The sequence below is a fragment of the Cotesia glomerata genome, linkage group LG5 (genome assembly GCF_020080835.1).
Source record: "Cotesia glomerata isolate CgM1 linkage group LG5, MPM_Cglom_v2.3, whole genome shotgun sequence".
NCBI classification, from domain to species: Eukaryota; Metazoa; Arthropoda; class Insecta; order Hymenoptera; family Braconidae; genus Cotesia; species Cotesia glomerata.
In genome coordinates, this window is record NC_058162.1 from 23,018,247 (window position 1) to 23,042,446 (window position 24,200).

General features: G+C 27.8%; 2 protein-coding genes and 1 long non-coding RNA gene across 5 annotated transcripts in view; all 3 read right to left on the reverse strand.

Moving 5' to 3' along the window:
• Positions 1–23,765, reverse strand: part of LOC123264519 (INO80 complex subunit B) — a 34,754-nt gene extending 10,989 nt beyond the window's left edge. The window contains exons 1-5 of one of the 2 annotated variants that reach the window (XM_044727801.1): positions 23,609–23,765; positions 23,212–23,501; positions 21,358–21,591; positions 21,124–21,290; positions 17,257–17,757 (exon numbers count right to left, since the gene is read on the reverse strand). In XM_044727801.1, the coding sequence (XP_044583736.1) occupies positions 17,622–17,757; positions 21,124–21,290; positions 21,358–21,591; positions 23,212–23,501; positions 23,609–23,654 (873 nt within the window). In that variant the 5' untranslated portion in view covers positions 23,655–23,765 and the 3' untranslated portion in view covers positions 17,257–17,621. Of the gene's footprint in view, positions 1–17,256; positions 17,758–21,123; positions 21,291–21,357; positions 21,592–23,211; positions 23,502–23,608 lie in introns of those variants that run through there. The other variant, XM_044727802.1, reaches the window with a different exon arrangement.
• LOC123264518 (laccase-12-like) lies at positions 5,712–17,327 on the reverse strand. 2 transcript variants are annotated; one of them, XM_044727800.1, is made up of 9 exons: positions 17,187–17,327; positions 17,001–17,100; positions 13,417–13,495; positions 12,970–13,180; positions 11,734–11,894; positions 11,466–11,640; positions 9,808–10,221; positions 9,509–9,727; positions 5,712–6,156 (listed from the first exon to the last, which is right to left on the reverse strand). In XM_044727800.1, the coding sequence occupies exons 1-9, from the start codon at positions 17,236–17,238 to the stop codon at positions 5,777–5,779; spliced, it is 1,791 nt and encodes a 596-aa protein (XP_044583735.1). In that variant the 5' UTR covers positions 17,239–17,327; the 3' UTR covers positions 5,712–5,776. The 2 variants fall into 2 exon arrangements, with proteins under 2 accessions (XP_044583735.1, XP_044583734.1); XM_044727799.1 differs by having other exon boundaries at positions 13,417–13,504.
• On the reverse strand, positions 18,077–21,117 carry LOC123264521. Its single transcript, XR_006509359.1, has 3 exons — positions 20,819–21,117; positions 20,643–20,703; positions 18,077–18,101 (listed from the first exon to the last, which is right to left on the reverse strand). It is a non-coding gene; the product is annotated as an uncharacterized LOC123264521 (long non-coding RNA).
• Positions 23,766–24,200: the final 435 nt, after the last annotated feature.

Genomic DNA, 24,200 nt, shown 5'->3' on the forward strand with positions numbered 1-24,200 from the left:
CTTTATGAGGCTTAAAAAACTGCGTAGAATGCCGCCAACCGCGTAAAAATCGGTTCATTTATTCAAAAGTTATTGCGGTTTGAAAATTCAAAAAATAGTGTTCTATGAAACTTCTATCAGACTTTTGAGCTCAAAGAGCTCATAAGCATAGAAAAGGTATCTTTTTGAGCTCGGAGAGCTCAAAAAAACTCACAGATTGTATTTTTGAGCTCGAAGAGCTCAAAAAAAGCGGCTAGGATTAACGGAATTAGCGGGAAGTTGCAGAGATGGCCTTTAGGGTCAACCGTTTTCCTAATTTTTTACGTAGAGTCAAGATGCGCGCGCATGTCTCATGCTTCTCCGTGGTTTAATCGTCTCCGGGACTGCTGGTTCAACTGACCCCATATAATTTTATGACAATTAATAATTAATAATAAATAAATAAATTATTATATCATTATAAACGAATTCGGGGATTATAAAGTATAAGTATATACAACTTCTACAATTCAAACTTTATCAATTAATTCAAAAATTAAAATATTATTAAAAAATTCGTAACCAGCTGAAAAAAAAGTTTACATACCTAAAAATACAAAAATCTTAATATTTCAAAATTTATTAATCGCAATGATTTCAAATTTTAATCATATCAGAGCTTAACATATTAGAATCTAATTCTAAGAGAATGAAGCATTTTTTCAATTTTTTAAGTCGAGTGTTCAATTGACCCCTTTCTCCCCTACCAAATTGCACCATCCAATTAATTAAAATTGGAGATGTTAGGATTTTACACTGAGAAAAAAATACTTATTTCATATAACCTGCATTGAAAATACGAGTTTCAATGCCTATTGAACCAACCAAAACTAGACACTTTCAGACCAATGCGACTGTTGCCGGGCAGGAATCAATCATTTCTTCCCGGCGGGCAAAAAATAATGATTTTCTGCCCGCGAGATGAAGTTGCAGCTTTATTTTCAATCCTATCAGAGTATCTTTTGTTTATTTTATACCTTTATAATTGTCATTCTAACCGTTAATTGTACTGACATATTATAATTCTGTTACTAAGCATAAATAAGAATGACAAAAGAAAACTATTCAATTAACGAATAATGATTAATAAAAAATAAACCATTACTTTCTTGAATTGTAGTTTTTAATTTTTTTAAGGAGTTTTATAATAAAATGGTATTTTCGCTATTCGTCTGAAACTATCTAGTTCTGGTTGGCTCCAGACATTGAAACTAGCATTTTTAATGCAACTTATATGAAAAATATAATGTGTGACGCGGGATGGAACACGATTTCAGACCGAGTGATGCCAGCCCTCGCTTCGCTCGGACAGAAAACTTCACTCTGGTCTGAAATCGTTTTGCTTCATCCCTAGTCACACAATACACTATTATTAAGAAAATTTTCTTGATACAAGAATTCATGTTCTTGAAAATTTTCACGAATATATATTCTTAGCTCAAGAACTTGTTAAATTGATTGAAATAATTTTTACTTAATTTAAATAAAGATATTCTCTTGTTTATCTATTATCCAAAAATAAATATTGATGCCATTCTCTTCGGAAATTAATAATTAATAATAATAAAATATTTGATCGTCATCGAATTTCTTGAACCAAGAAATTTTTAATTGAGTAAAAGTATTTTTTTTTCTCAGTGTAAAATTAAAATTTTGACTATTTAATATTAAAAATTACAGTAAAATAAAATGTTTTTACTAAAACTACTGCAAAATTTACCGGACCCCCTAGTAAAAGTGAATCTAAGTACCAACATTAGCCACCGACTTTGAGGCAGCTCTGCAATCGGTGAAGACTTACCAGCTGTATAAAAAATTACACATTTTCGTGATCAATTGTTGCTGAATTACACTTAATTCTAACAAACTTTTATACAAATATCATTCAAATAAAATTTTATGTAATTAGTTAAATATTATTTATAAAAATGTACTTGAATCACATTCGTAATTTTTTGTTTCTATTAGCCGTTATTCTATATACATTTTCCAGTGAAATAACTTAAAAAAATAAATTAAATAAAAAAAATTAAACATCTAATCTGTGATCTTCCACAAATAATCATCGATGGTAATGTTATCCCATACGTCAGCTCAATTAAACATCTGGGTGTTCATTTATCAGCCAATCTCTCCTGGGATCTGCACGTTTCGCATATTTCTCGTAAAGTTTATGGTTCTCTAAATAGCCTCAAATATAGGAAGAATATTTTATCTACTTCAACTCGAAAATTGCTGGTTGTTACAATGATTATTCCTATCATTGACTACTGCTCTTTGGTCTTGATAGATAGATCGAAAAGGCTAGATTATAAGCTACAGCGTCTAATAAACAATGGCATAAGATTTATTTTCAATCTGAAGCGTGATGAACATATTACACCTCATAGACGCTCTTTACAGTGGACCACAGTCAAATCGAGGCGGTATTATTTCTTGGCTTGTTTTTTTGTACAACCTCTTCAGCTCTGGTGAACCTAGTTTCCTCTATAGAAGCCTATTCGTCGAAGAGTCACCTGATATCAGACGTTCCGAGAGAGTAGCTGCCAGAAATAATAACATCACATTTAAAATTCCCAATTTTTCAACTGCTTCTTATGAACACTCATTTTTAATCTCTTCAATACGTCTTTGGCGTGAATTACCACCTGATGTCATCAATGCACTTAGTATTGTCACCTTCAAGACAAAAGCTTATAAATTCTTCCATGACCTTGAGCTCAAGGAGAGCCTAATACCTGATGGTACCACTGAGGAAATTTCAAGTTGTTAAATTTGGTATAACTTGCAGTGCATTAAATCTAACTTAGTCTGGCAGTTATATTATATCCACAGATTCGGTAGAATCTGGCGCCAAGTTCCGTTCAAATCCGTTGTAAACGGAGCGCCAGACTACCGAGTGTGTTTACTGTAAGCAGAACGGTATTTCGAGGTTGCAAAATTTTATTTAATTCTACGGTACTTCTTGTTCCTAAATTTTATATTATAACAGTAATTCATACTTTATTTTACTGATATCAATTAATTATATTCAATTATAACAATTAATCTACTTGAAATTATTAAGTTTTATCAGCACAAACTATAGCAAGCTCGAAAATTTCGATCCTGACTTTTTTTCGATGTAAAAAGTGACATGCCACAGACTAAGTAATTCGAGAATGCATGGTGATAGTCCAATAGATGGGAAACTACAGTTAAAAAAATAAATTTCACAGCTTGCATCTACATCCGCCAGGGTGCGCTGCAATTATTTTTACATAAACTGTAGCTTCAAGGGGATAGTTTGCTATAAAAAATGCAGCCAACTTGAGATTTAAGTTGGTACCAATTGCAAATTTTTATTATAATTACAAAAAATACTGAAATCTGAACGAAAACAGTTTCACTGTAAAAAAATCGCGCCAAGTCCACGTTCATAAGACTAAGAAAAAAAATTTTTATTTCTTTACAAAAAGATATAAAATAAAAAATTAAAAAATCCAAGTAACCGATATGGTTGTATATGATTTTTGAACATTAAAAAAAATTTTGTTGTAAATTTAAAAATTAAAAGAAACAATTTTGGAACGTACTTGGTGTGTGTCACTGTGTACTTCAATTTTTTTTAAAAGTCCTAGTAGATAGATTTTAGGAATTTCATAAAAAGTGAAATATTTCGTAACCACGCACACTAAATACGTTCCAAAATTGTTTCTTTTAATTTTTAAATTTACAACAAAATTTTTTTTAATGTCCAAAAATCATATACAACCATATCGGTTACTTGGATTTTTTAATTTTTTATTTTATATCTTTTTGTAAAGAAATAAAAATTTTTTTTCTTAATAGTCTTATGAACGTGGACTTGGCGCGATTTTTTTACAGTGAAACTGTTTTCGTTCGGATTTTTAAATTCCTTGTTACTCTTATTTCATTTCACTTTGACTGATTGTAATTAGTTGATTATTTCTTCTAATTTAAATATTGTTAATATGTTTATATAGACCTGTTTATACTCTTACATGTACTTTATACTACTTACTTTTGTATTTTTGCCATTTGGCTGATGCCTTGGCATTCAAATCGAATAAATAAATAAATAAATAAATAAATAATCTTATTAAATAAAATTCTAGTTTTTCTTAAATATAAAACCTATAAAAATAATAATAATATTCTATTGATAACAATATGTCCAATAATAATTCTATGCGTGCGGTAAGCTGTATAAATTTTTTTTTATTCTACTGGAGACTCCGATAAATTTTTGAGAAAAACTTTGTAATAACACTTTTCCCCAAAATTTAACTAAATTCGACCGGTGGCGGAGATACCGGCTGGGTAGAGTATTTTACGCTCGCCCTTCTTAATATATAATAAAATTAACCCGGAAACCCCTCAGGCTGGGTTAGTGCACATTTGGACGCCAGATAATTTTATCCAAAAATTACCAAAAATAATAAAAATTCCAGGGGCCGCGCCGGACGATCAATTAACGATTTAAACTAATGCGAATGAAAAGGTAAATCTCAAAGTAACTAAAGTCAAGGTCAAGACAGAATTTACAATTAGAAATAATAAATAATTAATTATAAAATAATATTTTATATTAACGAATTGAACTAGGAAGATGAGTCATAGGAAAAGAATCCGGGAATTAACTTACATAAAATAAATCATTAATGAATCAGAAAATATTAATAAAAATAAATTATTTATTTATAAACGTTGTTACTTAAAACTAAATCTGCTTTCCAAATAACAGAATAAATCCTTTATGGAACAAATATAATAGATTTCAAACAATTAAACCAATATAAACGATAATTTTAGATATTAGCCTTTCAATATTATTTACGAACGTAATAATAATTAATGTAAGTGTAGTACTTTGATTAGTAATTGCTGGCCATTTCAGGGACCCACACGAGGCTTTCGGGATAGGTACAAGTGTTCCCTTAAAGTAACCCTTACTCGCTACGGGATCGACCCGATAAATCGATAGTGAATTTAGTTAAACAATAAAAGAATAAATTATTTAAGCCAGGAGATAGCGGTGTGCGGATATTAATCGATCTCAACTTGTGAGTACTCACCAAAAAGGAAACTCAACCCAAGGCACCAAATCCACACTCCTTACAATAGCGGAGGTCCCGCGTGTATACCTCACACCAAGCGGGCCACCGCGTGTCTGCTCAATTTTTGTCACCGTAAACCGTTCGAGGCTTCGTGTTCGACAACAAGTAAAGGGCCTCTCTAGCCATTTTCCCTAATTCAATGAACTCTTTGCTCGCGATCGATATTGTAGGGCCTCACCCGTGCGAGTAAAGGCTATGATTTATCACTCATAGTAAAATTAGGTACTATATGACAATGATTTACGGCAATGCACACAAATAATAATAATAATAATAATAATAATAATAATAATAAATTATAAATAATTCATTATAAATGTCTGAAATAAAGATAAAATTAATTCTTAAATTAACAACAATAGTATCAAAAATTTCAAATATAAATAATAATAATAAACTCAATAAATAAATTAATAAATAGGTACAAAATAATAAAAGTCAGAGACACACCGAGTGTGGATCTGTCGCCAAATTTAGGCGCAGGGAGGGACGCACACAGGGAATAAAAACCCTGTGACAACTTTACAAAGTAATTACTGTAACTAATAAATAATAAAGTAATAAATTTTCCAATTAATAAATAAATAAATTTATTTTATTACAATAAACATATACAAAATTCCTAATCTATAATGAAACTATTCATCCTCAAAGATTAAATCAGGACCTTTGTGATTCCCACAAGTAGGAAAATCGATAGGAATTGTAGGCATGTTCTCCGGATTGCCAACTTGCAGGAGAAACTGCATAGGTGGACCGTGAGTAGTTGCATATCCACGGGATTCCCATAACCAATACCCAATATTGTCGGTGTAAAAACTGAGTATAACGTATCCCTTGTTCGGAACAACGAAGCTATCCAGTTTAGGAGGATTGATTAGATTCCGCGGGAGTTTATTTGACTGTTCAAGAGATACTATCTCCTCTCTTGTTACCGCCCGTCCGAATGATTGGTATCCTATTACGTTGACCGTGTACCCGTGGGTATGATACACGTGGCTTCTATTTCCGCCGAATCCTAATTGAATAACCAACAAACCAACTGATTAATTAATTATTCACTTGTTTACAGAAATAAGTACACCAGGATCGTCCGCTAATTGATTATGGAAGTTCATGCGGTACGCTAAAGTCAAATGAGGACTTTCATGAAATTTATTGGGGTCTTGAGAAAAATTTTTAAGTATATCAATAATCTTATAATGATTTATAATTTTTTTTTATATACCTCAAATATTTTTTAGGCATCTATTTTAAAAAATCAGTAAATATAAATTAGTCATTGATTTGACGTTAATCTTTATTGTTTATTAAATTTGACAAATTTGTCATTTCTAACCATGTAATCAGCTTTATTCAGGTAGTTGTTTTCAGTACGGTCAAAAATCAACTAAAATAATTCTAATTATTTATAATTATACCAAGTAAAATAATAAATAATTAATTTAAACGTTCATCAATACTATCTTCTTGATGAATTTACAAAAAATCCATGAATCAGATAATTTTTTCAAACATTATTTGTTATTTTTTTTTATTAATTTTATCAACCGTGATTTATTATAATTCTTCTAACCCGTTATCACCTATTCGGTCATTTTTATGCTAGTATAAATCTAATTTCAAGTGGATGGAAATTTCCATCTTCACTAACGATTTGAGACAATTCGTCTTCGGATAGTTAGGTCGATGGGTAACCATCGAACTTGAACACTAGTTAGCTGGTGAATGCTAGTATCTGTTCGACTATATGTTAAGTATTAACGATGGAAAGCTACTGAGAATAAAGGGCAACTTTTTGAACAAAATCCATGAAAAATTAACCAAGCCAGGAATCGAACCTGGATCTCCCCGATTACATGTCAGGATGCTTTTACCAGTTAAGCTACCGGGTCATTCTCCACTTACTTTCTCTCAGTATACACTTAACTCTCAGTAGTTGTCAATACTATGCTACCTCCTCCCTTTAAACTCCATACTACGATATAAACTGTAGTACTTCTGTTTCCATTTTCTAGGCGCTTTTATATTTTTAAACTTTTTTATTAATTTTATCAACCGTGATTTATTATAATTCTTATAACCCGTTATGACCTATTCGGTCATTTTTATGCTAGTATAAATCTAATTTCAAGTGGATGGAAATTTCCATCTTCACTAACGATTTGAGACAATTCGTCTTCGGATAGTTAGGTCGATGGGTAACCATCGAACTTGAACACTAGTTAGCTGGTGAATGCTATTATCTAAGTAAGTAAGTGGAGAATGACCCGGTAGCTTAGCTGGTAAAAGCATCCTGACATGTAATCGGGGAGATCCAGGTTCGATTCCTGGCTTGGTTAATTTTTCATGGATTTTTTTCAAAAAGTTGCCCTTTATTCTCAGTAGCTTTCCATCGTTAATACTTAACATATAGTCGAACAGATACTAGCATTCACCAGCTAACTAGTGTTCAAGTTCGATGGTTACCCATCGACCTAACTATCCGAAGACGAATTGTCTCAAATCGTTAGTGAAGATGGAAATTTCTATCCACTTGAAATTAGATTTATACTAGCATAAAAATGACCGAATAGGTGATAACGGGTTAGAAGAATTATTTGTTATGGTATCTAGTTTAATAATATAAATATTATAATTTTAAAATTAAAAAAACGCTGATCTGTCATAAGGTTGTATGTTAAAAAACTGATTTTTAATAGTTAATAACTTTTTTAAATAATCGATGAATTTTTAATTTTTGATGGAAGATCAAAATATGATTAAGCGGGCATTCTGGTCTATAAATTTGAAAAAATTGATTTTTTTTGCATATTTTTAAAGATTAACCCTTTAAGAAGATTTTAGAAAATTCAAATTATTTTTGGAAAAATAGCTATTTTGCTGACGCAGATAAACTTTACACGAAACTTTAAATGCGTTTTTCTTGAAACTGTCTTTTTTAAAACGATACCCACAATTTTTCAAGTTATACCGAACCGAATTACTTGAAATTTTGTGTAAGTCTTCTTTATAGACTTCTCTATCACATGAACTCTCCCCATCTCCAAATTTCAATATTTAATATTTTTAAAAAATTCGGAAAACTCAAAAAAAGGTACAAAAATTAATTTTTATTTCAGGCGGTTGCCATTTTGTGAAAAAAATTTTTATTAGTTAGTACGGTAGCGGCATTACTCTAAATTAATAATCTTTTTTTTTTCCTAGATTGCTAAGAGGGTATGATGGTCACGTGCCAATTTTTTGAAACCCCCTACTTTATTTATTAGCTGCTAACTTTTTGAATTTTGAATTTTTTACGTTTTTTTTTTTTTTTTGTATTCTTGAAATATTAATTAATATCTTATAAAAAAATGAATGGTAAAAATATTGATTGCCTTTTTTTTTACCTTTTTTCAAAAATTACCTTAAATTCAAACTTCTAATCTGTTTTTGTGACTTTTGACCCCGAGTAAATTTTTATCCAGGAGTCGAATCGATGAGGACTTTTCACATTTCATTTATAATAGTGTTTTGAACAATCCTACCAATTTTCAGCAGAGTGTAAATTTTTGTAACCTCACCCCTGGGTAATTCCATGTCAAATCAACCAATAGTTGGAATCCACCCCTTTCGATTTGGACAAATTTTTGTCAAAAATTTTCTTTTATCATATTTTTTTTATTTTTATCTTAATTGAGTTTGGCAAATCGCGTCATATTGATATTTTGAACAGTTGAAATTTAATTTAGTGGCATAATGATGAAAAAAGAACATTTTAAGAAAATTTTTTTTTTAACTCATTTAAAAAATTCACATTGTTGAAAAAACATAAAACACAGTTTCAAAAATTTCAGGATCTTTTAAGATTGGTACAAGGTATTATACAAAAAAATTTGAGCCAAAAATTTACTTTTGACGATTTTCAAAAATTCAAAATTTGACAAATTTGGAATTTTTCAAAATTTTTTCCCAAAATATTTTTTTTTCAATAGCTCCAAGTGTCCCCTTTTAAACAAACAAAATATAATTCCTGTATCTATACTAGCGTTCAAGATATTACAAAAACAAAATTGAAAACTGGAAAAATCGCGAAATTTTGAATTTGCATATTTTCTGAAAAAAAAATTTTTTATTTTTTTTCCTTTGGCAGAACTTCGTTATATGATAAAAGAAAACTTCTGACAAAAATTTGTCCAAATCGAAAGGGGTTGATTCCAACTATTGGTTGATTTGACATTGAATGATTCCCCTATTTTTTGGTCTAATTTGACCCAACGAAGAATACTCCCTTAAACTTATCAAAACTAAAAAATCTAAATTTATATCTACTATTAAGTCTTACGCATGAACATCCTTAAACCAACATTACAGCTTATATTACAACCAACCTTCATCAATCAAAACAATTTCGATTGTTTTCTTAGCAGGGACTTGCAGTACTTGCAAACATTCGCAGAACTCCGGATTGTTCCTGCAAGCAATTGAACGCTCTTCAATCGAACAAACCAAATCTTCGGAAACTAACTCGGGTTGGGAGAGAATTGGTGATGACGGATACTTGAAAGACATCTTGTTTATCTGCGTCACCTTGGGATTGTCATTAATCGCTAAAATATAAGATAAGAAAAATTTTTGAAGAGGTTAGAAAAATACAAAGAAGAAATGAGATAGTGTTAAATACACTTACTCAAGTACGAAGGGTAGAAAGAGTACCCATAAATATTAAAAGTGTAATCAGTCATGTCATCGGTGATACCCGGGTAGTAGTTGACGTCAAAGGGAAGATAATAAATAGCCGGTGGATCATTATTAATAATAACATTGGATGTTGTCTCTAAATCCAAGGAACAGAGAGTATTTTTTTCAATACTTCGACAGTCATGACCCTGCATTTCTTCCGGTATGTCTAGATAATGTACTGGATCCCCATCATCATCGTCAGCCTTATCTTTGGCAGAGCCACGAGGGATATTTGATTCCGCACTGTCATAAGTTAATGACGTCTCGTAGATCAAATTCCTACAGCCCTGCAGGCCTTGAACCACTACTCGGTATTTTGATACCGGTCTATTTGCATTCAATATCAAGTCTATTCTTTCTCCTGAAAAATTATTATTTTTAGATTGTGGTACTGAGTTGATAAAATTTTTTAATACTGAAATGGAGAAATTTTTTTATTTTCTGTAATTTAATTTTTATAAAAAATATTTCGTAAAAAAATAGCAATTATAAAAAATAAAAAATAAATTTTAAGTGCCAATTTTTAGAAAAAATTACTACTATCACAATTGATGTGTTATAAAAATTTCAAAAACTGTCAATTGAAAAATTTTATGATACTGAAATGAAACAATTTTTAAATTTTTTGTAACTTGATTGTTATGAAAAATACTTAGTCGAAAAATTGCAATTATAGAAATTTTAAATGCGATTTTGTAGAAAAAATTATTATTATCATAATTGATGTGTTATAAAAATTCCAAAAATAGTAAATTAAAAAATTTTATGATACTGAAATAAAACAATTTTTTAATTTTCTGTAACAATTTAATTAAAAAAAAAATACTTATTGAAAAAATTGCAATTATAAAAATTAAAAAAAAAAAAATTTTAATGCGAATTTTTAGAAAAAATTACTACTATCATAATTGATATATTATAAAAATTTATAAAATTATCAATTGAAAAATTTTACGATACTGAAATGAAATAATTTTTTAATTTTCTGTAATTTAACTGTTATAAAAAATACTTATTAAAAAAATTGCACTTATAAAAATTTTAAAAAAAGTTTTAAATGCGAATTTTTAGAAAAAATTCCTACTATCATAACTGTTATAAAAATTACAAAAATTGTCAATTAAAAATTAATTTTTCTTATAAATATTAAAAATCTTATAGATTTTTACATCTAAAAAATTTTTTATTTTTTTTTTTAAAGTATATTTTAAATAAAAATTTTGAAGAAAAAATGTCAAAAATTAATTTTTGGAAAAAAAAAAAATTTTTTCTGAGATGAAATAACAAAAAAAAAATTTTAGATTTAATATTCTTGTCTTAAATTAAAAAATTTTTTTCAATCCAAAATTTTCGTCTGCAAAGTGAGAAATCCACAGACAGTAACAATATCATTATGATTATGACTAACATCATAGATTTATATATAATACATAGATTGAATATTGTAAGCATGTCAAAGAGAATCTCGTAACAGCAGATTGAACGAGAGACGGATTTTTAATCTTCAAGCGACAAAGGACCAATAGATCCAGACTAATCCGATCAGGACGGAGATCAAAGTAAATTTTTGCGATAATTATCGGAATAAATTATAATATTGGTTACCTGGGAATATAATAACATGCATTGTTTCTGTCGGTTTAACCAGAGTATTTCCAATAGCGTAGGCTACCAGCGGGTGATTGTCAATGAAAAATCCCATCGGGCAAAAAATTCCAGCATTTATTAACCGCAGGCGATAACTGAGGCCTTTGTGTACATTAAGCTCATGATTATTGGCCTGGAAAGCACAATAATTACACTTACACATCAGCATCAGCATTATTGTGACCGTGATTTACGGTCAATAACTGTGATTTGTGATTGTAATTACCTGGCCGTTTATCGTCTGAGCGATTGCGACGGGCGTTGATTGCGAGAACGGATAAATAGGATACGATTTTACAGATAAAATCAGAGTTCGCTGGAGATTTTGATCGTCTGATGGAGAGGATACTATCAAGGAGCCGTACAATCCCTCAGCTTGCTGAGAAACTTAAAAGTTAAACGGTTTTTAAGGTTTGTTATTAATTACGACACTGACATCTGTCCAATTTTTCGTTTTAGTTAAGAAATAAATTGCTGTAGAAAAATATTTTAAGAGCATAGTTGTAGCAGACGTCTAAAAATTAAAAAAAAATTATTCAATTGCAAAAAAAAATAATGTAAAAAAGTATGCTATGAATTTTTTGTAATTTTTTTCTGTGCAATTTTTTATTTATTTGTTTATTTAATTAAAATGCGAAGGCACCAGCCGAATTACAAAATTACATCAAAATTTATGATACTAAAATTAGCCGAGGTTCAACAATTTTTTTTTTGCTCGACGGGCAGAAAGCGTCAACTTTCGGCCCGCTGCGCTAAACGAAGTTGCCGCTTTCTGCCTTCGTCGAGCAAAAAAATAGCATACACTCCACGGGAAGTAAATAAGAAAGCCTCAGATCATATGTTTGTTGTTTCAGATTACATGTGATCTGAGACATTTCTTACTTTACTTCCCTAGGTGTGTAATATACTATTTTTCGACAATTAAATTACGAGTTAATTATTTAAATTAACTTTTTAATTACAAGTTTAATTACTTTTTAATTAAATTTAAAACAATACTTAAGAAAAATTGCACGTATAATTTTTCAAATCTTTTGTATGGGAAATTTTTTCTTTTAATTCTTTTGTACTAATTTTTTCAATAAAAAAAAAATTATTAAAAATATTTACAAAATATTCATAATTTATTAATAATACTAAAGTTAATCGAAATTTTTAATTTTTTTAATTATTAAGTTAGAACTGAAAAATATTTTTAAAAAACTGCATAGATGGAATTTTTTTTTTATTTTTTTTCTAATAATTTTTTCAATAAAAAAAAAATTCTAAAAATTTTTAGATGTCGACTAATTTAATTTTCATAATTAATTATCTTGAAATATTTTTAAGAAATTTCACTGACAGTTTTTTAAAATTTCTACATGATTTTTTTTTTATTTATTTATTAAAAAAAAAAAAAACCTAAAAATTTGCAGATGTCTATTAAATTAATAAATTATATTTCATAAAAAAAAAAAAGTACTTGAGTGAGCGTGGTAGAAGTAAGTCCCATTTTTCTCTGGCTTGAAATCATACCGAAAGCTCGAGAACGGCATGATTGGACACTGAGTTATCATAGGAACTCCATCCATGTGTACATATCCTTGCTGAGATATTCCGTGCCAGTGGAACGAAACCTCGCTGGATGGTAACTTGTTGTGAACAAATACTTCTATGATATCTCCGAGACATACCTGTAAGAAATTTATAAATAATTTTTTTTATAAATTATTTAAAATTTTTTAATGATTATGATACTTGAATTATCAGATATCTTGCAATTTTTTAACAATTACATTATGAAAAAATTAAGTAAAAAAATTTTTAACCCGAATTTTGAAGAATAATTTTTTTTATAATATTTGATCTATTACAAAAATTTCAAAAAATTCTCAGATGCCCGCTGATTTCAGTATCATTAATTATTTACCTCAATAGCAGGTCCAGGTGTCTTGCCGTTGATCAATAAGACGCTGTCGATTGATTCATTGCAATTGTCTGATTCATTTCTGCAAATCCTTTTAAATTTATTGATTACTATTGGCGGCAATTTACAGTGCCGCCACCTGCAGGACCGATTAGTAAGTAAATTTCAACCTATACTACTCCGCCATTTTTATTAATCCTCACCTCGAAATTTATTTTGCTCATTATATTTAATTGCTTATAAATAATCAGTGGGAATAATTTTTTATTAAAACTACGCAATGGCAAGATTTGGAATTTAATTTTTTTTTTTAATTATAATGTGTTTTTTAGTTTACGCGATCTTCTAAAATGAATGAGCGTGCGGCGCCATGTTTAATTTTATGCAACGTTGCCAAAAAAATATTAATTTTTAGTAAAAAATTCAAAAATATAAACAAGAAACTAATAAAAATTTTTTTTATTAAATTTGTCCATGTAATTTTTTATTTTTCTTGTCATTATTAATGCGGCATTCCATGCGAAATGGGAAAATGATTAAAATTTCTCTAATTCATTCTAATTTATTATTAAAAGTTTATATTTTACTAATTTGTAAAAAAAATTTTTTTTAATCAATAAGAAAATCAATTTTTCTCTCCTAGTAACTTTTCAGCCGTACTAACTTGTATCCGGATCAAATATTGTTTTAATAGTTTTAAGAACAAATTCATTTTATGTTTGTTATTAACTAACATAATTATTATTATTATAGTTTTAAGAACAAATTTTTTTATGTTCGTTATTAATTAATACCTAAGTTTATCAAGATTGTGTTGTCAGTATGCTAAATCTTTTATTTGTGTTTTTTAATTAGTTTTTTTTAATTATCCTAAATAATTTATAGTTAAATATATAAACAACAAAAATTCCGTCAGCATGGGGAACTAAAATGATGGAAGCCCTCACAGACATGGAATGCCAGGATATCCCAACGATGGTCTGGAATAATGCAGACCAAGAAGCTATAGTCGAAAGATTGGAGACGGGACTGAAAATATATAAAGATAAAACAGCCAAAGAAAATCACAAGAAAATCATGGAATCTACATTCAGCCCGATTTTCAAATTTGTGAGAACATGTGATACAGTTGAGTCCTACTGGCATGACAAAACAATTGAAGGCTGGATGAAAGAAATCTGGACAAAGATAAGATGCGGAAATTTTGGAAAGAGCAACAAAAAAGGTTATAAAAGCCAGTACTGCAGAGCCTGCGAAAGCGAACCTGAAACCTTGAATCTCATTTCCTGCAGGCAAGCTCTAAATTTATGCTCTAAAAAAATCCAGTCCGAGATTCAAACATTAACAGACGGAAAGTATGATGCGGATCTAGATACACTTTGGAGAACACTCCTTAGAGGCCCACCAGTAAGTGCTATCTGTGTCCTCTTTAAAAAAATCAACACGAAAGAAAACCAGTTGGTAGCTGAAAGAAATAACATCTAAACGAGTGTAGTAAGCAGTGCAATCTATGTGACAAAGAAGACTGTGATGTTTTTATACTTCATAAGGAAAATGTTAAATGTAAAATGTTAGATTATAAACAAACTATCATCCCTTATTGAGTTCTTGATAAGTATATGAGATTGTCTATATAAACAAAAATGTAACAAAGTTTGTAGAACAGACTGTACATCTGGTAAAAATATAATAAATAAATAATAAATAATATATAAACAATAATGTTTCTAAGGTTGAAATAACATAAAAGTATTTTTAATAAACAACTTGATTTACACATTTTGTACTTGTCCCACCAGTCACAAATGCCTGCCCCACCAGTCGCAATAAAAAAAATTTTTTTAATTGTTTTTACGTAGGTAATCAGTCTAATTCTTTATAATATTGAATGTTTGTAGGATAAATTTTGTATTGAGAGGGAAAGATTTTTTAAAAGTTTAGTGATCGAACTGAAATTGGACTTTAAGTATACCTATGGTAAGAGAGAAGGATTTTTCGATGTCCCACCAGTCACACTCAGTCAAATGATAATTACGAGAAACTTAAAAAGTAATCGAGGTTATTGACAAAGGGATGTTGTTAATTAGTTATTCTTCTATATTATAAGATAAATTTTACTATAGTATAAGTTTCAGTCACATAATTGGGTAATTCTCTGTAAGAACGTCTTAAATCTGTACAAAATTATCCGACTAAATTATTTTTGATTTTATTAGAAAAAAAATTAACAAGGCCTACAAAACTATCAGCTTATTCATAATAAATAAACAGCCAATTTAATTTTTGCTTTTTCGATATTTGTGTATCTTTTGCCATATAACATGACAAGGGACTGTTTGCCAGGGGACTGTTTTTTTTTATCAAATTGAGAAAAATCAAGCAAACTATTTCAATGCATTCAACTTTTCAAGTTCTCAATGAATGTTTACATTAATTAGAATAATATTAAGACTTATGGATCCAATTTTAGAAATAAATTATAAATAAAAATAGTTACCAGGGGACTGAGTTTTGAAGTGGCCCAGACATATATTTCCAGCACAAACGGTGCTTTGACACTAAATAAAATGGCGATAAAACGCTAACAGCCCTATGGTTATTAACTCAAGGCTAGTTAGATCCTTATAAACCTTACAAAAGGTAAAATAACACGCTGGATTTTTTTTTTTTGGCTTTGAACTTCTGGCAGAGGACTGTTCTTAAAATGCCTAGGACAAACTTTGGTTTGATGAATTTAATGAAACAAATTAATTTTCGGTACTTTTTATTGAAGAAGATTGTTAGTTAACTAATTAAGTTTATAAATATTATGGACCAAATTATATATTATGGACGAATAACTTATAAAATTTAATCTTAAAGTTTTAATTTTGGGAATGGGACAGCCCAGGGGACTGTTATTTCGGTGGTTTACAAATTCATAGCAAAAAACTAAAATTTAATTCATTTTAGTTTTCAATGCTCTAAATAGAAATGTTTTTTTCCTTTCGTAATTAATTTTTTTAAGTAACAAAATAATAATTTTTCTAATCAAAAAATGCCTGAGATAGCAAAAAACATCCTTACAGAGAATCACCCAATTATAGCTTATAATTTATGGAATTCCAGAGTCAAATGCCCCACCAGTCACTATGGAATACCCCAAGTATTAAATTTTAATTTGATAAAAAAAATTTTTTTTAGATTTCAAAAGATGAATCTTATTTAAAATAAATCTGACATAGAATATGAATCTAAAAAACTTAATAAATTAATAAACTAGATTGATTTTTAGTTCCGACTTTCCCCAAAACTAGTACGCAACAAAAAAAAACTCGGCAATTCACTCGGTTAAACCGCTAATGGAACTTTAATAATACAATACATATCTATATCTCGATCTGCAATGTAAATAAATGTTAAACAACAAAACTGAGCGTTTATAATTAAAATACCGTTAACTGGATAGAAACGGATGAGCGCGCGGAAAGATTGAAAGGTCTGCAAGTATAAACACTTGTAAAATAATAAAAATAAAAATAAGTAATATGTTTTTTTTTTTTTTTTTTTTTAGATTTATGATTTCTTAAACTTTAACAAAAACTTACGTGTTAGATTTATGATACTCCGTCACTACAAAATTGTACTGACATTTTAATGAATTTCCACTCACACACTGACGCTTGCACTCGTGCAATTCTTCTCCGGCTGAGAACAAATTTAACTATTAATTACTAGCAACAAAAATAAATTTTTATAAATTTTTAAATAAAAAAAAAAAAATAACCACTTACCAATTAAAGTTAAAAGAAGTAACAAAAAATTAAAAACAAACAGACTCATCATGACATCAGACCATTTTTGAAGAATATTAATTTTAGATTATTTTTTTAACTGATAGTGTCACTGTCCGGAACAAGAATAAACTGTTAATGCTATGCTGGATATCACTGCTGGAAGTATTGATGCACACTGGTACATTCACACGTATGAGAACCGGTCTGGACCGTGTTGACCATAAGATCGTGGAACGGTAAACCGTTACAGGTCATAATCGGTAATTGTTTTTACTACTATCACTATTTATTATTTATTAATTTAAATATTATAAACTAGGTAGCTTGAAAGATATTAATAATTTCTTAGAATTTTTAAGATTTTAAATTGCATTTATAAATTATTAGATGTAAGTGATGATGATGAGGTAGGTTAATGAATCAAAGATTGGATTATGCTAGTATTCGGGCGATGTTTGCCTTGTAACACCGCAGACTGCACAGAGGGATTCCCGTCCTAGAGCAGGAATATCTTTTTGGGCTTTCGCAGTCGTCTACTCCGCACTTTATTATTTCTGGGGTTCTTTTTCTGAAATTTAGTAATTTATTAATTAGGATTTGTAAAATTTTAAGTAATAATAATATTGAAAAATAAATATGTGCATGTGGCTAAATAATTAAGACGTAATACATTACCATTAATTAAAAACCTGAAATTTTTCTAATTTCTATTGTTTTTAATATAATTAATTATTTAGTTGCTTAAATTAATTCATATAATAATAAACATTCAATTATTATTATTACCAATGTTTTTTATTTACGTCTGATTTTATGAAGAAGGTTTTTTAAACTTTTAAAACAATCTAACTTTATTAAATAATTTTGTATTGTTCATTTTTAGTTTTGCTTCATTTCTTCTTTCATAGTAAGCTTCACCAAATTAAAGGTGATTGTAAAGTTAATAATATTTTTATAGATATTTTTCTGACATAAGTCATTGAAAATTTACAGTTTTATTGGCTATCCAGTCTAATACAACAATTTTTTTCTCTAATTATTCATAATTTTGTTCATAGCTTAACAGGTAGAAGTCTGGGCCGTCCGAATTATTTTTTCAGTCAAATTTATCTCTAATGACAAATTTAGATACGAATTGAAAATAAATTGTCTATGCTTACAGAGAATACAGGCTAACAAAATTATGGATAATTAGAAAAAAATTGTTGTATTAAACTGGATAGCCAATAAAACTGTAAATTTTCAATGACTTACGTCAGAGAAATATCTATAAAAAAAAGGTAAAGTTAATATTATTTTAGTATTAAAATCCAGTAGAATTAGTTAAAAAATAATCTTCATAAGATCAAACACTAATGATATTAACAATAATTTAATTTTGTTTATTATTTAAAGTTATTAATTATATCAAAAACTTGAGAGAGCAGTCAATTTTCAAGTATTCAATTCACTACCTAATTTTATATTAATTCAGTCTTAATTATTTGAAGAAATTTATATACTTTTTGCCATCATTTTAATGTTATCTTCATTATTGTTCTAATAAATCTTTTTTTCTGTAATAGTAAAAATTATTCATAAAATAATAATAATTTTGAATAATTTAGAAAAATCAGTCCATACATTTGGTTAATTAAGACTGAGATAATACATTACTATTAATTAAAAACCTAAAACTTTTCTGATTTCTGTTATTTTTAATATAATTAATAAATCAGTTGCTTAAATTAATTCAGATAATAACAATCATTTAATTATTAATACCAATGTTTTTTATTTACGTCTGATTTTATAAAAAATTTTTTTAAACTTCCAAAACAATCTAACTTTATTAAATGATTTTGTATTGTTCATTTTTAGGTTAGCTTCATTTCTTCTTCTATAGTAACCTTCACCAAATTAAAAATAATTATAAAGTAAATATTATTTTAGTATTAAAATTTAATAGATCTTGTATTAAATATTGTATGAAATTACCCTGTTAATGGCTGTAAGCTGTTGGGTTTAAATAAAAAAAAGAAATAAATAAATAGAATAAGTTTAAAAAATCTTCTTCACAAGATCAGACACTAAAGACATTAACAATAACTTAATTTTGTATATTCTAAAGTAAAAGACCCAGTTATTGACACTGGCCTAGTTGTTTGACACTTGCAATTTTATTCTAATTAAAAAAATAAAATTTTCTCAAAAAAACAATTATATTGAAATTTATAATTCAAAAATTATATTTATCAATTTATTAGAGTTTAATTGTTTGATTAATTAAAATAAAATTGCAAGAGTCAATAACTAGGCCAGTGTCAATAACTGGGTCTTTTACCTTATAAAGTTATTAATTTTATCAAAAACTTGAGAGAGCAGTCAATTTTTGAATATTTAATTTAATTCCTAATTTTATATTATTTCACTCCAAATTGTTTAAAGAAATTTATGTCCTTTTTTCCATCATTTTAATGTTTTCTTCCTTATTGTTTTTAATAAATCTTTTTTCTTAAATAATAAAATTTCTTTAAAATTCAATTATTATTATTATTAATCTGAGTTTTTTTATTGGCTGTCCAGTCTATTGCACAAATTTTTTTAACTAATTATTTATCTAATAATTTATAATATCGTTCGCCTGTATTCCCTACAGGCATAAACGATTTTAAAATTCGTATATAAATTTGTCATTAAAGGTAAATTTGACTGAAAAAGTAATTCGGACGGCCCAGACCAGGAATCGAACCTGGATCTTTTGGTATCGCGCCAACTGCTCTTCCCTTAAGCTATCCGAGACACTGTCCAGAATTACCATTCAGTCACCTCTTAATGACGAACTACGAACTTTAATTCTATTTACTTGACTCCTGTCAATACATCTTTAACGCCATCGATATTTTTATACAATATATTTTCTGTAGACTGGTTAATACAATAAACCTGAGTTTTTTTATTGGCTGTCCAGTCTATTGCACAAATTGCGAACGATATTATAAATTATTAGATAAATAATTAGTTAAAAAAATTTGTGCAATAGACTGGACAGCCAATAAAAAATCTCAGATTTATAGTATTAACCAGTCTACACAAAATATATTGTATAAAAATTATTATTATTGTTAGTTTTAATAAAAAAACAAATTTTTTAGTTTTAAATTTTCAAAAAAAATTTCTAAGAACAGAATCTTAAAAAAAAAACTATTTCAATTTTTGGTACTTAAAAAAAAATTCTTCAAATTATAATTTGAAAGTGAGTTAATATTAAAAAGTTAAAAAGTTTCTGCCATTAATTTTGTGATATCTGCAAACTCATCATAATCAAGATCATAAAAACACTTTTTTACAAGCTAATTATTATAAATTATAATCATAATCATTATGATGTATGATGTATGTACAATAATTTTGTTATAGTACTTGTAATTTTGTACATTACATTACTAATGATATATTCTCACGATTGATTACTGTATATATTGTAACTTTCATATTTATTGTTCTGGTTTCTATAGACAAGTGTAATGAATTTCTAAAGAATATATATCCAGAAACAAATAAATAAATAAAATCATTATAAATTTTATAATTTGATAGAAATATCGTGCTAGTAAATAATTTTCAATCACATATTAAATTCCATTAACTAAACAATTAAGCAAATGAAAGTCAGCATTAACAATTTTCCGTAACACGAAACTAAATTAACTTATAACTAGTTAAAACGTCAATTATATAACTAATTACAAATTAGAATTAGGATGTTCACGCCGACGTATGACACGTTGCATAACATACTTCATAAACCTCGCTAATTATCTACTGTCACTGCACTAACAAGAGAAAGTGATTAAAAACTTTTGACAAAAGTTACGCTAAGCAATCTATATGATTTAATTTAATTACTAACCACCAAAATTAAATTCCAAATTTCATAGAAAATAAAACTTACATTGAAGTAGGAGGCAGAGGAAAGTCAACTCCTGGAGGAAGTGAAATAGAAGAACCTTCCATGGTGATCCTGTAAGTCACCAATGGTACTTGTCGCTTGATCTTACCCTTGGACATTATTTTAGTCTTGGACTCTTGTTTCTTCAACAATCTCTCCATAGTTTTTTTCTAAAAATAATTTAATATTATTTCTAATTTCTAAAAAAATTAATTTTAAAATAAAATAATTAACTACCTTATCCTTTTCCCGTTTTTCATCAGCCATCTGCTTTCGCTTCAGAGATTTTAACGCAGCTTTCTGAATTGCCTCGGCGGTCATGACTTTTTCCTTGTACCCAGTAGGCAAGGACATCAACTGCTCGACTCCTGGATTTGGCTCGGTGTCTGTTTTTCTCTCAAACATCGCCCGCTGTCTGGCTGTCATCAGTTTTGGATCCTTTGGTTTTATTTTTTTTAACTCATCGTCAACCTAAAATTCATCAAAGTCAAAAATTAATTATATATATTAAGAGAATAAGAAAAATTTTGTCTCCAGGATAGTTATATGATAAAATTGGTTTTTTTAGTGAAAATTAGTGTCATTGCAAAGTCTTAAGTTGAATTTGTGCCTTTTCAAGATTTCATATCATTCTCACCGATAGTCAATTTATTATGATAAGTATTTAGGCTGCATTCGAAAATTCTCTATCTCTAGATATATAATTAAGAAATTACCTAGTATCTTGAGAACTATTGACATTTTTAAAGATATAAGCTCATCCTGATATTACACTCATCAAGACCTTTCATTTGAGTACCCACATTAATTTTTTATATATTTATATATATTATATATATGTATATATGAAAAATATATCAAAATGCATGTGGGTACTCAAATGAAAGCTCTTGATGAGTGTAAGATTGGAATGAGCTTATATCTTTAAAAACGTCAATATTTAAGAAAGTACAGAGCAATTTAATATAATTAAGAAATGACGTATCTTGTGAACTATTGAAATTTTTGAAGATATAAGCTCATCCCGATGTTACACTCATCGAGACCTTTCAATTGAGTACCCACATCAATTTTTCATATATTTTATATATTTATATATATGTACATATGAAAAATATATCAAAATCCATGTGGGTACTCAAATGAAAGCTCTTGATGAGTGTAACGTTGGGATGAGCTTATATCTTCAAAAATATCAATAATTAAGAAATTACCTTATATTTTGTAAACTACTGACATTTTTAAAGATATAAGCTCACTACGATATTACACTCATCGAGACCTTTCATTTGAATACCCACATTAATTTTTCATATATATATATATATATATATATATATATATATATATATATATATATATATATATATATATATATATAATATATATGTATGTATATATGAAAATGCATGTGGGTACTCAAATGAAAGCTCTTGATGAGTGTGACATCAGGATGAGCTTATACCTTTAAAAACGTCAATAGTTAAGAAAGTACAGTGTAATTTAACAAAAGCCATTATTTAATAAAGTAAAATTTTATTTATTCATAGTTAACAAGTCACGGCAACCACATAGTGACTGCAAGGTTGCTAATATATTGTGATAAAATTAAGAAACATTTTATTACTTTTAGGATTCTTTTATTATACTCCAACCGGCAGACATCTGATATTTTTTTCATTTTTATTGCAAATTAATTATGAAAAAAAAAAAAAAATATATTCAAAAAATTTTATTTTATAAAATGTAAAAAAAAACTTCACGTCAAGATATTGAAAAAAAAATTACAAGTACAACTTTTTTAAAAATAATTGATTTTTCATAAAAATGAAAAAAAATTTGTCAAATGTCTAGTGATTTCAGTATCATTAAAAAAAAAATAACTTTTTTTAAAAAATTTTTACATGTAATTCTGGTAAATTTCTAAACGAATATTTTTAAAAAAATTTTATTTTTAAATAATTTGATTATAAAAATCTAAAAAATTTATTTCTTAAATAAAATTCAAAAATTTAAAAGCATGTACGGAGTTTAGTGTCATAATAATCACTAAAAAACCAAAAAAATGACAAAATAAAATTTAAAAATTACCTCTTCAAGTTTTCCAGACTCAATAGCATCCAGCCAACGTTCTTCTTCACTACTAGTCCCACTATCCTTACCTTTTCCATTTTTCAAAACCTTTTTCTTGGATTTCGGCGAGGTTGAAGTACCCGCTGGAGTTTTCACCAGCTTGCTATCATCAATTTCGACTTTCTTAACGCGGTTCAACATTTTTTTCCTGTCTAGCAGTGCACTTCCCAGAACCGCTTCGTGGATTAATTTCTTCTTCTTGTGTTTTTTATGCTTGTGTTTTTTGTGCCGCTTCTGCGAAATTGTTTCTGAAAAATTATCCACGCAAAAATTAGAGGTTAACTCTATAGTCAGTCTACTGTGTCAATAGAATATATATCTAGTGACAATATATTTTGTAAAACTATTTACTTACCAATATTTAATCCAATTTCACTGATAGCTTCTTTAGGTTTACCCATTTTTTATTTTTTTAAAACATTTTCGACATTGACAATTAATAGTCTTGTTTTTTGTTTAAATGTCAAATAATATAAATACATATATATATATTTAATAATAATAATTATAATTCATTGGTAACTTAGGAATTGTTTTTCTTTCTTGGGAAAACTTTTGTGCTGCAGAAGGTAAAATAGAAAAAGACACTGACAAAAAATTTTTTAAGAATTTTTAAAATTTTTTATCGCAATTTACATTATTGAGAAAAAAATTTAATAAAAAATTTCAAGTGTAACTTAATAAAAATTATTTTTGATAATTTTTTAAAGCAGTTTTTTTAATGATACTAAATTTAGCAGACATCTTAAAGTTTTTTAAATTTTTATAAAAATTAAATCATAGTGAAAAAAATCTAGCAAAAAAATTCCACATGTAGAAATTTCAAAAAATTATAAGTGCGAATTTTTAAAAATATTTTTTTTATAATAATACGACTTATTATAAAAATTTCAAGAATTGGTAAATGTCTATGAAAATTAAAGTAGCAGATATTTGATAATTTTTTA

Bases quoted from the DNA above. Each gene is read 5' to 3' on its own strand.
- LOC123264518 (XM_044727799.1), bottom strand. From the start codon at position 17,238: ATGATGAGTCTGTTTGTTTTTAATTTTTTGTTACTTCTTTTAACTTTA. The intron at 17,101-17,186 runs GTAAGTGGTTAT...ATTTGTTCTCAG, and splicing joins ACTTCTTTTAACTTTAATTG to CCGGAGAAGAATTGCACGAG. The intron at 11,641-11,733 runs GTAATTACAATC...TGTGCTTTCCAG, and splicing joins CTCAGACGATAAACGGCCAG to GCCAATAATCATGAGCTTAA.